The 17,474-nt window shown below is 35.7% G+C and overlaps 1 protein-coding gene across 1 annotated transcript in view; it reads right to left on the bottom strand.

Annotated features, from left to right (window-relative positions):
• Positions 1-4,406: 4,406 nt before the first annotated feature.
• LOC127849959 (deleted in malignant brain tumors 1 protein-like) overlaps positions 4,407-17,474 on the bottom strand; it is a gene marked incomplete at its 3' end in the record, with an annotated part of 105,812 nt that continues 92,744 nt past the window's right edge. Inside the window, 13 exon segments of the mRNA XM_052382699.1 lie at positions 4,407-4,506; positions 4,841-4,976; positions 5,453-5,655; positions 7,262-7,351; positions 8,389-8,564; positions 10,630-10,780; positions 11,181-11,273; positions 12,268-12,428; positions 14,115-14,268; positions 14,476-14,612; positions 14,713-14,935; positions 16,390-16,431; positions 17,116-17,288. Of these exon segments, the coding sequence (XP_052238659.1) occupies positions 4,407-4,506; positions 4,841-4,976; positions 5,453-5,655; positions 7,262-7,351; positions 8,389-8,564; positions 10,630-10,780; positions 11,181-11,273; positions 12,268-12,428; positions 14,115-14,268; positions 14,476-14,612; positions 14,713-14,935; positions 16,390-16,431; positions 17,116-17,288 (1,839 nt within the window).

The raw sequence follows: 17,474 nt of genomic DNA, 5'->3' as shown, positions 1-17,474 counted from the left end.
TTGACAAGTTTTAAAACAGGTGCTTGACGACAAAACATAATGTTTTAAACGAAATACTTGTGAATTGCTATTTTTTGTGTATACCAATAGCCCCACAGACAAATATGGACAAGTTAAGTGTTATCTTGCAAGTCAATCATAGTACATGATCGACTTTAAAAAGGACATAGTATATGTTCACATAAAATAACCTAATTTCAATAAAAAGGTATACTGGAGAAACAGGAAAATGTATAACAATTCACTAATTCGCCATGACAATTAATCAATGCATCATAGCATATGTAATTATCATTGCGATGAGCACTAAAATAACCCAAAAGTGCTGATAATCTTAAATAATCTAAAAACATAGACATCGTGGATGTTTCCAGGCAATTTCATTTATGCTGGTGAAAACACCTGAAATATGATGACAAAAAATATCTTGTAATATTACTCAAGACGTACCGGTATACAAATCATTAAAATTAAATTATAAATCACATTATTTCAATGAAGCAGGAAAATAATACTTGTAAGTGATAACTCTCGATTGCGTGCTTTTTTTCACACAATCATACTATGTTTAAACCATGAAACATACTTTATTTATAATCGTCACGTCATCCGAAATGAATACATGTGTGCTTTGGAGCGCAACATATGCAAAACACATTGAAAGTTTTGACTAGAAAGACGTGTTGTGCTAGACAAATCGTGAATTAATGAATCGTACAGCTTCATTAGAAAGTGTTACGGAATATTTGATCTGGTGTGGAAAACAGTAGGACATAGATGTAAATAAATGGTTTGATAGAATGAAGGTATACTCAACCTGGCTGAAGGTAAGATTATGTTTTTGTGAAAAAATCACACGTGGCCTGTACATTTACACTGTTGCAGTGTTCCCGATATACCTATTACTTATCTTGTTCATGTTGAGCAAGGATGCAAACATTGGTCCCATCGTTTACGCAATTATTGATGGATTTTAAAGAAATGCTGTTTGATGATTGATTTCTTTCTGTCTGTCGGTCGTCGGGAATTTAATTATTCTGCCTTTTTGGTTCAAACCGTTTTTCAGTTCTTTTGTCACGACCCTTGCCACCGTAACAATGTTAACTCCAAAACGTAAATCCTATTGATCCCCAAAAATTACAAGAATAAAAAAATCTCAATCAGAGTTATTAATTTTTGTCGCGTCGGTGTTAACGGTTGATTCCGTCAAGTCTCTCAAGTATATGTCCGATCAGTCTTTCTATACGGTCGATAGCGGTCAATATTGTCCAGTGTAAATCTATCGTCGGCGTATTTCTTCAGGTTCGTCCGTGCCCGTAAATAAGTTAATTTGTCGAAATTATATTGTCGTCAAGCGTTCGGTGTAATCGAGTGAGTTATTTTTTCGGAAAAAAATAAATGCCAAATACCTTGGCTACATTGATCCAAAACTTTTACAAAACTTGCAACTGTTCGGATACTGTATATAGTTTCATACTATCGCTAACCCAAAAGGTATCCTTAAAAGAAGATAGCCTAACAATTTCCGCTGGATAAGAAGTGTCCAGATTTATACAAATAGCTACGGATGTCTGAGGCTAAGCAATAAGTAATTGTAAGTGTGCAGTTCTTTAAAAATAATAATAAATATAGTTTGAATCCGCAGTTTAAGTGAGATTTAACAGTTCGACTGGTCATAGATTAGCCCCTCTCAGTCTCTAGTTGAATTAAATTTTAACCGTTGTTCCCCAAACTCCTACATAAGTTGTTCCTCTTGGCAACGGGATATATTCGTCTTAGCAGAGGCCAAAGTCGACATTCACCTTCAGAAGAGCTCGATACACTTACCTGTATTGCTTCCAAAGTTTGGCAAGCCCTGTCCGGTGTTTTGAACGAATCAAAAAAAATAAGTGTATCCTAAAAAAATAAGTTGTATAAATTGTAAATGAAGGTGTTCTTTTACTGAATAAAGGCTTTTATGTCCAACGTTTTAAATGCTGTATAATGACAAAACAACTCTCTTTGAAATATATTTTTCAAATGGTAAAAGTTCAATTTGCTTAGATGACCCTATTTACGAATTTCAGGGTGGGCACCACAACAGGGTCGGTCCGAATGAGGTAGAAACAAACAAGGTTTATGGCCCTTACACACAAACTTGTAATTCGACTTGAACGTTTCATCAGTGTTCCCATTTTTAACATTCAAAGCGCATATTTAAAGGTAACTCAAATGGCTTTTAGATTGCGCAGTGATACTATACTCACTTCTTACCTAAGCGGTATTGTTTCATTGAGGCTAATCGAAATATTCACCTTTTATTTAAAAGTAAGAGTTTTGGTCAAAAGGAAATGCAATGCCAATTACGTTATCATTTAAGAAGACCTTGATTAAATAAATGCAATACCTGATCATAGCATTAAACTATCGATTTTTGGTTCGCTTCATAGTTATTGTCCCCTACCGGTTTTCACCGGAGGGGACTTATGGTTTGCGCTCTGTGCGTCTGTGAGTCTGTCTGTGAGTCTGTCTGTCACACTTTTCTGGATCCTGCCGATAACTTTAAAAGTTCTACAATATTTTTCATGAAACTTGAAACATGGTCAGATGACAATATGGAAGATTATGCATGTCTTTTCATTTTGTTTCTACGTCAAGAATTCTGGTTGCCTATGGCAACAACTATTTAAAAAAAAATCTGACAATGGTGGAGCCGGTGGAGGACATATATTGCTTGGCAATAGTCTTGTTCATGGTTACTCACATATTGGTTGTTTTTTAAAACGCAGTTTTTCGGAAGACCAAGTCTTCAACAGATCGTGTCAATAGTTTGTTCTTCAAACAATGTTGAAGTAAACTAATTCGCACAATAGACGGGGATTAAAAAAAATATCAGGCAATTATTATTGTTTATCTCATTAAAAAAATGAATTTAAATCCAAATTAGAAACTTAAAAATCAACGAATCTAATAAACATATTCTATGGTCGGGGCCATTTAGGACGGAGCGAGTATCACGGGGGCTACACAGCAGTTGGCAATGAAGGGGGCAATTTCAGTTTTTTCCTTTGAAGATGAGATGGTTAAAACAAAAGGCTTCTGCTTGCCAGATAACTGCATTTGTCAAAATTTATCAGAAATATTCGATATAACTAAGTTGTTAGGCGGATGGGTTAAATGTGCCACCATAGTGACACGATTTCTTTTTCGAAAAACATATTTTGTTACGGTAAATTTTAAATCGCATAGTAATTGACCTCCCCCCCGAAAGAACAAAATACAAACAAAACAACCAACAGTTGGTAGTCCATACAGTGTATTGGCAACTTGCTGTAATGATCCCTATCTTATCAGCTCAATGTGCACGGGCTACTGGTTACTGTGCTGGGAACATAAGATTTCTGCCAACATGACTGATTGCAGGTATTAAAAATTGTTCAGTAAGAATTCACAACATCGTTTATCACACAAATATTTTATAATAATACATAGAATAATAATAAAAATAATTTGTAATTTTTGTATAATCTTATGAAATAAAAGACTAATCACAAAACAATGAATGTATGCATTAAAAAACTATCAGCAATATTTAACATAAACATGTGTATACAGACTCGTAGAACCTCTTGAAATATGCCGATTTATTAGCGATCTTTGAAATGGTCATATCTTCAATAGGTCGTATTTCATTTTACCGGTACTCGTATTTATAAAGCTTGTTAAATTTTGGCGAAAGAAAATGTCTTAGTTCGGAAAACTCAGGCGTGGTTTTCATACGACTTTGTCTATTCGACATCAGCGGCCTCATGCTCATCTGTTTTCGAATCAGAGCCCCTGACACCTTCAGCGGTGACGTCAAAAGAAGATTGCGTGACGTCATCGACAGGTTTCACGTTTACGTTTCTTCTGATAGTGGGATTGCACGTCTGTGTGCATTGGCGACTGTAATCAGACGTGCTACAAAACGTGGCGTCGCACATCACGTGGATTCCCTGATGGTCGCTCGTGTATTCGAAGTCTTTGAACAAAAATCTCGTCTCGTGCGTAGACTGCGAGATCATGTGAGTGTTGGTGTCAACTTCACAACTAAACATACAAACACGTCAAATGAAGATCAATTTTTTGAAACAAAGTTATTTTCAAAATTAAAATCACACACAGGCAAAGTCCTGACAAACCGTGTTTTTTTCACCAAGCAAAATAATATTAAAGTAGAAAAAATACTCATATAGTTTGTACCAAATTGCCTTACCCGTTCTGGATGAGGTTGTATCGCAGATGGTCCGGTGACGTAGGCGAGGGCTTTGTGTAGCACGTGTGCACGCGCATCTTCACCGTCCAGTCAGTGGCCTGGGTAAACACCTTCACAAACACGTCCGTGCCCACTGGCACGCGCAGAGGATTGCTGGGGACCGGGCTGCTGGAAGTTCGGGTCCAGGTAGAACGTCATGTTCACCGTATAGTGGCTCGCGCCAGATACCAGCGGGCCACCTTGATGGTTGTTGTTTTCGTGCTCTATGTGACCTGAATTACATATCGATTATTGATGATGATTTTACATGTGTCAGTACCAAAACCGGGCACGCAAGGTCAAATAGCTGGAAGATATTTGCTTGAATATGTACCATTTGTCTACTTTAAAAGCATACTACGTTTGGCTGGAACTGTGCACTGGTTCTTGTACCAAACCGATTCATAGAAGCATTAAGTTGTGTGTCCCCATTTAATTATTATGATGATGCGTTCCATTGAAGCAAACTTATTCTAGACTAATACAGTATTGCCAGATTGTATTTAACAGTACTCTGATATTGATACTTCGCATCCCAAGTAACTTCTACGCTAAGCACACTCATACCGGAAGAGCTCTCGTTTCTCTGTACGTCACACTCTACACCGACCGTCCAGTTGTAATGGCGAATGATAAACGAGTGAACGGGGTCTCTCTCCGCGTACACGAGTTGGTTCGAGTAGACGAGAACGTCGTGCCTCACCTGAGCATCGAAATCCAATCTCGTTTGTAGCGTAACAAGTAGTCCAAGTAGACTATATATTTTTGACATAAAGTGATCTCATGGCAGAAGCTTAACGCAGCTTTCGGTTATACACACTGTCTTATTAAGTTATAAAGATCAAATAGAAAAATATTATTTCAATTTACAGTATAAAGGGATCACAATTATTGGTCACTACGAAATCGTAATTTGATTAAATTGTCTTTTTTTATAAGCGCCAAGACAGAAAGTAATATTCAATGAAACAAACTATAGATTATAAGAGGTTTCGATGAATTATGCCACGTCAAGAAACAACGCAGAAGAACATGTAATTTTTTTTTTAGTAATGTAGACCATACCATGGCTAACAACAAAAGAAATATAAGCTGCAAATATTGATCATAAGCATAGATAATTAAATATATAACGTGTTTAATCTAAACGGATAGTTGACAACTCATACTGCTTGTTACCGTTTCACTCGTGAGGCATTCTCTGAGACCCTGCTGAAACATCACGTAATACCATGTATCCACGCCCAGGCACGTGTTCTCCCCTAGGTAGATGTCGGATGCACGTGCGCTCGGGTACACGCGGCGCAGCATGCCCATGTCCACTTGGATATTCCAGCCCCTCTCACTGCATCCAACCCGAATGGCGTCTTGCACGGTGTAACCTGTTCAAATATTAAATAGAAACAACACCCATCTAGCTATATCCCATCACAAAGAAGCTTTGCACTGTGCAATCCACTCAATTATAATACTAGTTATACTAGATCATCTCCTTGGTTTCGTGTCACATTCTGAAAGACATCACAACCAATGTTTAAATAAATGGAATTCTATGGAGTTCAACCTCGCTTGAGCTTGATTTAAAAATGCACTATACCTTGATACGTAAAAAAATGCATTATAGATTAAACAAGGCTATTGTCAAGCAATATGGTCCCCTACCGGCTCCACCATTGTAAGAAATTTCACAATTTTTAGAATTTACTTTTTTGGTTGCCATAGCAACCACAATTTTTGACGTAGGAACACAATGGAATGACGTGCATAATGTCCATATTGCCATCTATCCATGTTGCAAGTTTCATGAATAATATTATGAACTTTTAAAGTTATCGCAGGATCCAGAAAACCAACATTTTCAGCAGTATTTGTAGTCTATTTGTTGCCATAGCAACCATAATTTTTGACGTAGGAACATAATGAAATGACGTGCATAATATCCATATTGCAATCTATGCATGTTTGAAGTTTCATGAAAAAATATGAAGAACTTTTAAAGTTATCGCAGGATCAAGACAAGTGTGACCGACCGACCGACCGACCGACCGACAGAAAGACAGACAGACAGACAGACAGACAGACAGACAGACAGACAGACAGACAGACAGACAGACAGACAGACTGACAGACTGACAGACAGACAGACAGACAGACAGACAGACAGACAGACAGACAGACAGACAGACAGACAGACAGACAGACAGACCGAACCGACCGACCGACCGACCGACCGACCGACCGACCGACCGAACGACCGACAGACTGAGTGCAAACCATAAGTCCCCTCCGATGAAATCGGTAGGGGACAATAACAATAATGAAATACTGGTCAAACAGACCGGATGTTTTATTGTGAATTTAGAGCACATGGTCAATATCTACTCGAAAGTACCCGACGGAAACCTATCACGTGATTAACGACGTGGGGCTAATTGTACATTGACAAGAGACACCTGAAAAAAATCTATACCGAAGTAATCTTATATAAGCTTTGAATTCTTAAATAAAATTGGTGATTTATTACATACTTTGTAATGTCAATCAAACATGACTCTGGACTTTCGAGAGGGGATTTGTTTTCAGCAAACAGGACTAATAACAACTAGAAAACATGCTATCTTAATTAAGTTTCATTTTCTTGTGTAATTACTAGTATTCATAGCACCCGTCTCGAAAATAGTTGCAATGGGTTAAATTCAAACATATTTTAGTCTCCAAGGATAACGAATTATTTTAGGTTGTAAGCATGGCCTAAACTGAAAAGAATATACCAGCAGTTGATAAAGATGTGCACTCGTCTGAGAACTGGTATGAAGTATAACATATTAGCATATTGTTTGTTTTTTTATCAAGAAAAAGTTATCTACATGTGCACGTATTCTTCAAAATAATAGAATTGTATTGATCGGTTCTGCACTGTTATACTCATGAACCATGTTTGATAAAAGTTGTCTTTTAAATATTCAACGTTATCTAAACCATATTGACCTGCCGTAGTCTGCCACCAAGGGTTGTATGTCGTCTGCCACCACGGAAAGCCAGTGGTTTGGTACACCATCGTCGTCTCAGACATGTATGCTTCAATTAAAACTCAAATATAAACGACAAAGTATACGTTTATGCTTTAATTACAGTGTATGTAAACGAAATGGTGTACACAAAAGTAGTTCAATTATAGCAAAAAAACCTCAAATGGATAACATTTGTTTTTAAATTAAAACAAATATCACACTATAAAAATCGTAATCATGTTAAGTTCAATGATAGTAATCCAAGACCAAATGGTAAACATGTATGCTTCAAATTATAACACTAACAACAACCAAATGGTAAAAATGTGTGATTTAATTATAGGTTACGAAAACTAAATTAATGCGTGCCTTAATTTTAGTTATATATAATAAACGTTAAATGTGTATTCCTAAATTCACGTTTTGGAAACCAAAATGGGGAACATGTATGCCTCAATTCTAGTAAATCAAAACAAGACGGTTCACATGTAAGCGTGAATTATATGGAAAAAATAAACCAATTGGTACACATGTATCTCTTATTGTAAACGAAAACACAATGTTAAAAACGTATTATTATATGTTTTAATCAAACTATACGAAAACGAATACCTTAGTATTGAGAACACGAGCACAAAAGCAAACATGTTTGACTCCAAATACATCAACTAATCTCTAGCTGCAAACCATGATTATTGCTAGATTGTATGCGAACTTCTGTCTCGTTAATTTTTCACATACACATGCAAAATGTTAAGTCAATTTAGTTTTAAGCACATTACATTTCCACACGGACGTAGGTAATGTATACTTGTATATATTGTTAATAAGCGGACACAGTCCGTCTCAACTGAGTAACGAATAAAAAATCTTTCGTGAAACAACTTCCGAGCAATAAACACAACGAGAAAGTCAACACAATTTTGGAACCTGACGAATACAATCGATATAATCTTTAAATTATTTAATCTAAGCGTGAAAGCAGATGTTTGTTCAAAAGTAAGTTTAACAAACTTGCCAATAATGGGAAACTTACAAAGTTATAATGGCTTTGAAAAATCGTTGACATATTTTACACAAAAAAAACGTTCAACTTAGAATGACCGTTTGTACCGTAACAGTCGAGCCCTGCATCCTCCGAATGTCCACAATCGTGAGAGCCCCATGACTGATGACTGCACTGGCTGAGGCTTGATTCATACCCATTACATTCGAGATTGTCCAACCAGATCTGACTGGAGCCTTGACCAAAATACGCGCTGCTGTAGGCCTGTCCGTAACTAGGGCACAGAATAGCATCCGTTAATTGTTGTGGACGAATCTCTGACACAAAACACAGTATGATAGACAGTGTATTAATAGATACAATACGTGTGTGTCAAGTGAAAAACAGGTCTAGGTCGTCGTGTGGCGCGGACGAACATTTTCTCTGATCCGAAAAAAAGTATTTATTTCAGCTCGAAAATCAATACCTACGATATCAAATTTATAATATTGTTGGTTTGTTTTGGTTTGTTTTGGTATCCTTTTGTGTCCATACCATGCTTTTTGACTTTTGGACAGTTGTCGCTGATAGAGACAGAAAATATACCATATGTAATTGACAGATGTCAACAATGTAAACTTCCGGTTAAAGTGCAACAGTACCTGGACATCTTAAATTCGTATACCAAGGCACTTGGAACATAAAAATATTCGAAATGAATTCTACTAAGATCTCTCTATATTATGTCTCTCTGACATTATCATTGCTACACCTACAATCCATCATTGCCTCCAAATCAAACGTATATGCACAAACTCTTAAACTCGCCAGATCTGGTGATTGTCATCCCCACCGAGGCCCGACCTAAATTTTCCCGTGCGGCGTATTTGAAAAGCCATGAATATCTAACCAAGAGTGTATTGCCTGTGATTCCTGTAAACAGTGGTTCACCGCAAGTTTGTCCACGCCACAAAAAAAACATTGTGACTGACTGCAAAACTTCTTCCCTAATTTTTTTTTTTAAACAACATACATCGACTCCATCGCTACTTCAATAACCACAGAAAACTTGTGCAACGCATTTTCCCAAAGCAACGGTCACCCATAAAGCCCAGACATCACACAAATAAGCTCCTCATGTTTTAACCACCCTATTAACTCTTCTATAGAAACATTCTCTCACGAAAAACACTATAACAATTACTATACACTTCAAAGCCGGGTTAAGTGCAAAATGATCCGTGTAGGACAGAACACCTTAGACACCCTTCTTTCCAGGAAGCAACAAGACTGTGGAATAAACTTCCAAACTACCTTGTGACCACGGTGGCAAAGAGGGACAATCACTCCTTCTTTTAAATTGTACTCCTCTTTTTTCTATCTCGTGGCCTCGACTTAGCAGCTCGAGGCCACGACTTACTAACTCGTGGCTACGAGTTAACTATGTCGTGGCCACGAGATAGAAAAAAATGGAGTGCAAAACTAAATAAAAGAGGAGTGCGAGTAAAAAAAGAGCGGTGCAGTAAATAAAGGAAGGTTGCATAAAACAAAAGAGGAGAGAATTTTAGCTATCTCAAGATAACGACCAATCAAATTGTTCCATAAAGTCGTTCATGGGGATCTTTATACAAAGGGAAGTAATCATCACAGTAAAAGCCCGCTTTGGCCATATATAAATATACATAAAGAATATTTGCACATGTTACGCAAAATTTGATTGGCTGACTTACTCGTGGCCACGAGATAGCTAAAATTCTCTCCTCTTTTGTTTAATGCACCCTTCTTTTATTTAATGCACCGCTCTTTTTTAATTGAACTCCTCTTTTATTTAGTTGTGCACTACTCTTTTTTGTATTTCGTGGCCTCGACTAAGTAATTCGAGGCCACGACATAGCTAACACGTGGCCATGAGATAGAAAAAAGATGAGGGCAATTTTAAAAAAGAGGAGTGAATGTCAACTCTATGCCAACGTATGTGACGGCTCTAAGCCTTGACGCTTTCAAGGAAGAGATGGTACCAAAGTAATCAATCAATCGTTTTAAAACCTTAAAAATGCGCCACATCATTACTCTTGACATGTTTTTCTTGTATGGCGATTCCCCAGATAGGGATCTTGTACAATAAATTAAAAAGAAAAAGAAGACGTTTTTCCTAGCTATGAAATTGATAATACAATATATATAACTGTTTCACTGAACTTATTATCAAACACTCATCAATATATTGAATCATGAATACAAAAATACGTGTTTCTACTAACTTAATATGAATGACGTACACAGTCATACATATTATATGAATACTTTTCGAGTACCCGTTAAATTTAACATTAAACAAGGCGTAGTTTCGTTTGCCTTACCTAGATCCCTGGTACAGACCAAGCATTCTGCAGATCACCATTACATCCAGGTGGTCAAAGTTGTGATCGCAAATTGTACCCCATTGACCGTTATGGTAGACTTCCACCCGGCCGCTGTGATAGTTGAAACCATTTACCAGCCGTACTTGCTCTGTGATAATGTATGTCAACACGCATGCGCTTGTTTGATGCATATCACATATAACATATAATAAAAACTATATTATGTGAATCAGTAATACATTATTTATTGGACCATCTCATAAGAGCGAAATCCCATATTTGGTCACGCGTTGTTTTATTATTTTATTGCAACGAACATATTACAACTCAAGTATAAGTATTAAGATACCATGATAAAAACTTCCGACCTTATTGCGACTCGTGTCCCATATATGACGTTTAAACGTTCTAGTTTAAACTATTTTATACGATCTAACATGAACAGTTAACTAAGTAGTGAAAAACAAAAACAAACACATTTGTGTATTTATACTAATGTAAGTATGAGCCAATGCAAAGTACAATAACGACATTTTAAGTTATACTACCATTTGTGTCAGTCGTCATGCTGTGTTGGTAACTGGCTGTTTCTATTCGGTTATATTGGGTTGTGTATTCAGAAACGTAGTTACCAGAATAATCTACAAGGTAATAACACGTGTACGTTTGTTGCAATCTGATAACCGATTAAGTATATTAACCAATTTTAATATACGAGTTCCCTCTTCATAAATCCGTAATACCGGTAATACATTTTGATTATGATTTTCGTAAAAGTATCCAGGTTGATTACACATCTGCGCTCCTTATCTACAGTACTTAAACATGCAAACAACTACATGATTCTTTGAGGTTCATCGGCCTTATGTGCAAGTACTTCTAAATTAAACCTCTTATTTGCTCTGAAGATGATTAAAGTGCTGCACATATTAATCGATGCGAAGAAATAACATTAATGTTATAAATACACTAAGAAAAAGGTCTTAATATATCCATAAATAAATGCTCCCAATTTCCATGTAATAATCACATGAGGAAAAAGGTCTTAATATCTTCGCTGCTACTTTAATAGTGTTTAATACTGTATTCCAAAAATTGAACACTCGTCGATGAAGCAAGCAGCCACAATGGCATGTGAATTATGAGACATCGTGAAACCCCATCTATGCTGATGCTGATTAATGAGGATTGTATAGTCGTTTATACGTATCGTTTGGGCATATCAGTGCAAAATGAATTCCTTTGATATTCAATGCACAAACATGAACACTCACAATTTATCGGAAGATAAACTTTCGAACATAATGTCCAAACATAAATGCCCATTATAATATAATTAATGTTAGGCTCTGAATCATCTTGATGCTTATTTCCTATAAATGATAACACTTATTAAAAGGGACTTCTTTATAAATCGGCAAAACAATAACTGTCCAAAACTATTATTTAAAAAAGAATGATCTTTGTAGTAATAATAAATATAAAATATTTAACATTCCAAAAATATATGGATCCATGTTATTATATGTCCGTATTACAATCATCACAAAGCTTTTAACGATATGCCATTGACGTTTCTACATATGCACATTAATATTTTTGTACATATTGCATATATTATGTTATAATGCTTACCGATGCAATTAACTCCAACATCTTCCTCGTGGTTACAATTGTGGGAACCCCATCCTCTTGAACTACACTGGTCGAGAGAATACTCATGTCCGTGGCATCCTAGGTCATCCAGCCATATTGGACCTGTTCCTTTTACACTTGGTGTATAAACACGCCCGTATCTTGAAACGAAATAAAACCCATAAACTCAGAAACTATATAAATGTACATGCATTTTAATAACTAATCATGTTATAGCATATACACTGGGCATTACACTTACTATTAGTTGATTATTGACCTAAAATTAAACTATACATATTTCAATACAAATATCCCAACTGCGGGTATTTAAAGGGATCTTTTCATGTTTTGGTAAATTGACAAAATTGAAAAAAGTTGTTTCAGATTCGCAAATTTTCGTTTTAGTTATGGTATTTGTGAGAAAACAGTAATACTGAACATTACCATGATATAATATAGCCATTATATGCATCTTTTGACGATTTAAAAACCTAAAAATTATAAAGCGTTGCAACGCGAAACGAATGAATAATTTGGAGAGTTCTGTGGTTGAGGTTTAATTTTTTGAAACTACGAAGATTGCTTATGTATAAAATACGTTTTTCATACATACTTGGCTGGATGGCCGAGCGGTCTAATTGGTTTTACTCCAGGACCCTGGGGGTCACTGGTTCGAGCCCTGATGCGGTCTACTTTTTTTCCTTTTTTTAATTTTATTCTTGATTTTTTACTGGAGCTTTTTAGATCCAATGTTTACATTTATCAATATAAAGCATTTAATGACAAACTTCAAAACATGCCAAAATCTGTGAAAAGGCCCCTTTAAAACGCTGATTCCAAGTATTCTGTTTGTAATTGTGTAATATTCTTGCTGGGCGAGACTGCAAACGCAACTCAGATACTTATACTAGGTAAATACTCAGTTACCTTACCTAAAATGTTCATTGAAAAATATGCCGATCCTCGTTTGATTCTGTTTTATTATTGTGAAATCATAATCGTTGTTAAAATTAAATAAGTTCTGAGGCGTAATATATGTTTTATTGGTTGGAATAGTGCATGGTAGATGGAGTTTTGATGCCCTTATGTTTAAACCACAATTTTTTATGAACATAAAATAAATTGGGTATAGGGATGCCTACACAGAACCTTTTACCGATAACCACGATGTTATTGGATAATTTCATATTTTTGGTAATTTGTCATTTATTGTAAGCGATGATACGTTCATAGACTTAAGAATGTCAACAAAGACACAATTGGCCATATATATTATTTAATTTAGTAATGTGCACAACAAATAAAGTTTTCGTACAAAAAACCCCCGTTAAATCCATCTATATCTTTTGTACAAAAAAAACCATTTTCAACACATACAACGGTCCTCTGCGATGTAAGTGATAAGTACTCAATACAGTATCATGCAATACCCCGTACAAGAGCTAATGATGATAAGTAATTGCAAGTGTACCCGTTACATTAAGATATACGTCCATAGCACACCTGGCATAAACTTAATTCACTAGAACGTGGAATATTTGCTTTGCATGCAATTAGCAACCGATACTTTATTCATTTTTGTCCGATACTGATTTAAACTGTACCGGCAAAATGTCCGCAAGCTACTTCTTTGAAAGGTGATTTTTACATTATTCGCTTATAAATAATATATTGCGAGGAGAATAAAAAACACTAATTACATATATTGTAATATTACATACTCAATAACTGTACAAGAAACAATTTGAAGAATGTTCATTTTTGTAGTTTCTCTTTTACTGTTCATAAAGCAACACAAAATCAAACAAGTGCAAATGTTTTAAAGTAAACTTTGTATTGTGTACCCCTGTCCTTGGAACACTCCTAGCATTCGACACACCACCACGACTTCCTCGTAACCAAACTCGTCATTACACACTGTGCCCCATTGACCGTTGTGAAAAATCTCAACACGTCCAGTGTACTTGTTTTGACCGTCAACAAGTCTGATGTCGTCTCCTGTTTTACAATAAATATACCATCATATAAAAAATGATCTTCATGCATTCATCTCTTCGCAAGCACTTATGAAAATATTTATTTTCGCTCATTAAATAATTCACAGTATTACACCGGGAGCAAAAAACAACCTCTATATGTAAGAAATACAGCAGCGAAAAGGAGAAAACATTTTCGTTATATATCAAGACGTGGTCATGATCTTACTAGCATTCAGTCGCACGGCTGTGTAGTTAGCCTCGAATCCCATTCTTATTCCAGATCCATCTGTACGGAAATGGGCAGTAAGATAATTTCCTGACGAACACTGATTTCCAGTGTATTGCTGAATACTTCCGGATAAACTGCAAAAAAGTAAGATGTCTTTATTTGCCTTCAAGAATATGGGATTTAAAAAAAATTAAAATTCATTATTTTTCAACTTTGTAATAAGAACAGCAATACCTTTCAAGTTCCTGATTTCCCGTAGACGGTCCATCATAGATATGTAAAACATCATAATTTTGTTCTGTCACAAAAGTACCGAACTGCAAGCATATCGAAAAACCGCTTGGGACATTTATATAGTATGTGCAATCCTCGTAGTTTCCATAATTATTTGGGTAGTTTGGTGATTTGATAAGTCCACTTGTTCCGTAGAAATGTCCTCCACATTGGCTGTATTGTGCTTAATTAAACAAAATAAGGTTGACACATTAACACTAAAAAATAATAATAAGGAATATTCATAAATCCGGTGGATGAGCATTACGAAATTCACTGAAATGATGGACATAATGAACGAAGTTACTCTCTACCGACGTAACGGTAACTTTTGCTTATATTTAATGGAAGAGTCTCGTGCACATATTTGAGGAAAATACAGATAGTACAAGGCTAATGAGCATATAGGTAAGTAAAGAAGTTAGACATGTTATATCGCTACACCTATTGTGAAAGCTCGGCTTTTTCAAAGCCAATTCAAAAAATATCATCGAAATTGTGTACAACTGTGATAGTAAGTGCACTATTTTATCTGCAATACTGGTAACAAATTTGAGCAGAAATACGAATTTTGAAATAGCTGTTCTTTCGGACATAGACATTTATTATTACTAGTTTATAGTGCAAATAATAAAGTAGCACGCAACTAACAACACATACAATATCTTAATGGTGTGTTACATAACTAAACAAAAGCGCATAGCACTAAGGCGCATATAGACACGTCTTGAACTTTTTATACGAAGGCACTCGAGAGTCAACAAAAGGCAAAATTGCGACGTCATTGAGTTCTGATCTTGTTAAAGTAACATATACCCAACTGTAAAAGACTAAAACAAACACAAACATATTCACTGATACCTAGGACATTTAGCTACTGGAATAGACAATCCACAGACGTACTGACAGACGATCGAAAGTAATACTCCGGAGAACAACAATGAACAATTAATGTCGTTGTTAGCATTGACTCATATCGGCAATTGCTCAGTATGCGATTGCTGTCGGTATGGACAAAGCGATAATACTACTCATCTTTGATATCTATATTCTATGGTAAGTAAAGTACTTATAATCGGTGTTAATCCATCAGACATGAATTCATTTAACATGCTGATACTTTGAACATAATGTGTTGTTTCTTACGTTCCTGGTGTAGAATGACGTTGACGTGTGCCGGTACACTACTGTTTCTTACTTTGCACTGGTATTATTGAAAATATTGTGTTGGCAGTTTGCGCACAATCTTAATAATAGCCCACCATTAAATCATCAAAAATTTAAGACAAAATATCAAAATACATAATCTGTAGCTTTTGTCTACTGTATTCTGTGTTCATTCTTTTTCTTGTATCTTTCTAATTTTCGGCTGTGGAAATAAATGAAGCATGTGTTAAATATGAATGTAATGCAAAGTTTAAGTGTAACATTTGTTCGTCAACATGCACGTTGACTAACGAGATGTGTACTTACCGTCTCCGTATACCATACATGGCTCGCTTAGCCGGCGATAAATCTTGTTTCTTTGAAATAAATCATATTTAAGTCATTTCGTTTTCAAATAAATAGAAACAGTACAAAATCTTTTTTAAATGTATAAAATCTGTATTTGCGTTTCGTAAGCGATATTGTACTTACAACTAATGGCTGATCCTGACGTAGATGTCGCGTAATAGTTTCCTGAAATGCAGGTCTTAAATTAGCACAAGAAATCAGAATAATCATAGGTATATTTGGAAACAAGACTAAACCAAATCTTGTTACAGGACATTGCCCGAAGCAGGTGTTTGTCAGAGGGAGACACTGTCAGATACGGATTGCACTAAAGTATATGTCATCGACAAACATATAGGTGTCTTAGTGTAAAATTGAACCTTTAAGGTAAGCGTTGACACCTTACGAAAATCATAATTATACATATTAGGAAATCGATCCATGAACACCCGTAAAACTTATGGATTATATTTCAATATTTTACAATTTCCATTGATCCGTTTACTTATTTGTTTTCCGGCGATAAGAGGTAAATGTGAATGTCTCTGACACGATGTCTTTTGGAAACCCCCTCCCTTATTAAATAGACGTTGCACTACTGCCTCAAATTCTATTAAAAATTAACTTATAAAACAATCTCTTTAAGCGATAATTGAAACATCAAATATATACAAGCCATAACGAATACATTGGCTTATCAACCGCTTTCAGTTTTTACAAAACATATATTCCCTAAACTTAGTTTCAACTAAAATAATAAAATTAATAAACTTAATAGTGTTGTAAAACAATTCATCAAGCACTATTTTATGTATTAATACACGCACGCACGTTCGCACGCCAACATAATTAAACCAATAACACATTTACCTCGACAACTCACACCAACATCTGAGTAATGATCACACGTGGTGTTTGTCCACGGCCTTCCCGAGTCACACTGTGCCAGGCTCCACTCGTCTCCTTGGCAACGGAGGTCCTCCACCAGAATATTTGTATACGCAAAACCATAAGCGTTAATGGCATTGTAGAACGACAGGTAGCTGTTGTAAATTATAAAGCTATATTTTGTAAAAAATATTGATATACATGCACTGACCAATCGCAAAAATCTTGATATTGGTCGATGATATTTTCAATACAAACACGGGTTGTAATAAGTAATGTTGTATCCCAACTGATATTCATGGAACTCAAAAGTGACGAACAATTTAAAAAAGGTTTAAACC

Source organism: Dreissena polymorpha, chromosome 11 (genome assembly GCF_020536995.1).
Source record: "Dreissena polymorpha isolate Duluth1 chromosome 11, UMN_Dpol_1.0, whole genome shotgun sequence".
Classification (NCBI taxonomy): Eukaryota; Metazoa; Mollusca; class Bivalvia; order Myida; family Dreissenidae; genus Dreissena; species Dreissena polymorpha.
The sequence above is the reverse complement of the archived record's forward strand: the minus strand, read 5'-3'. Positions and strand labels throughout refer to the sequence as shown.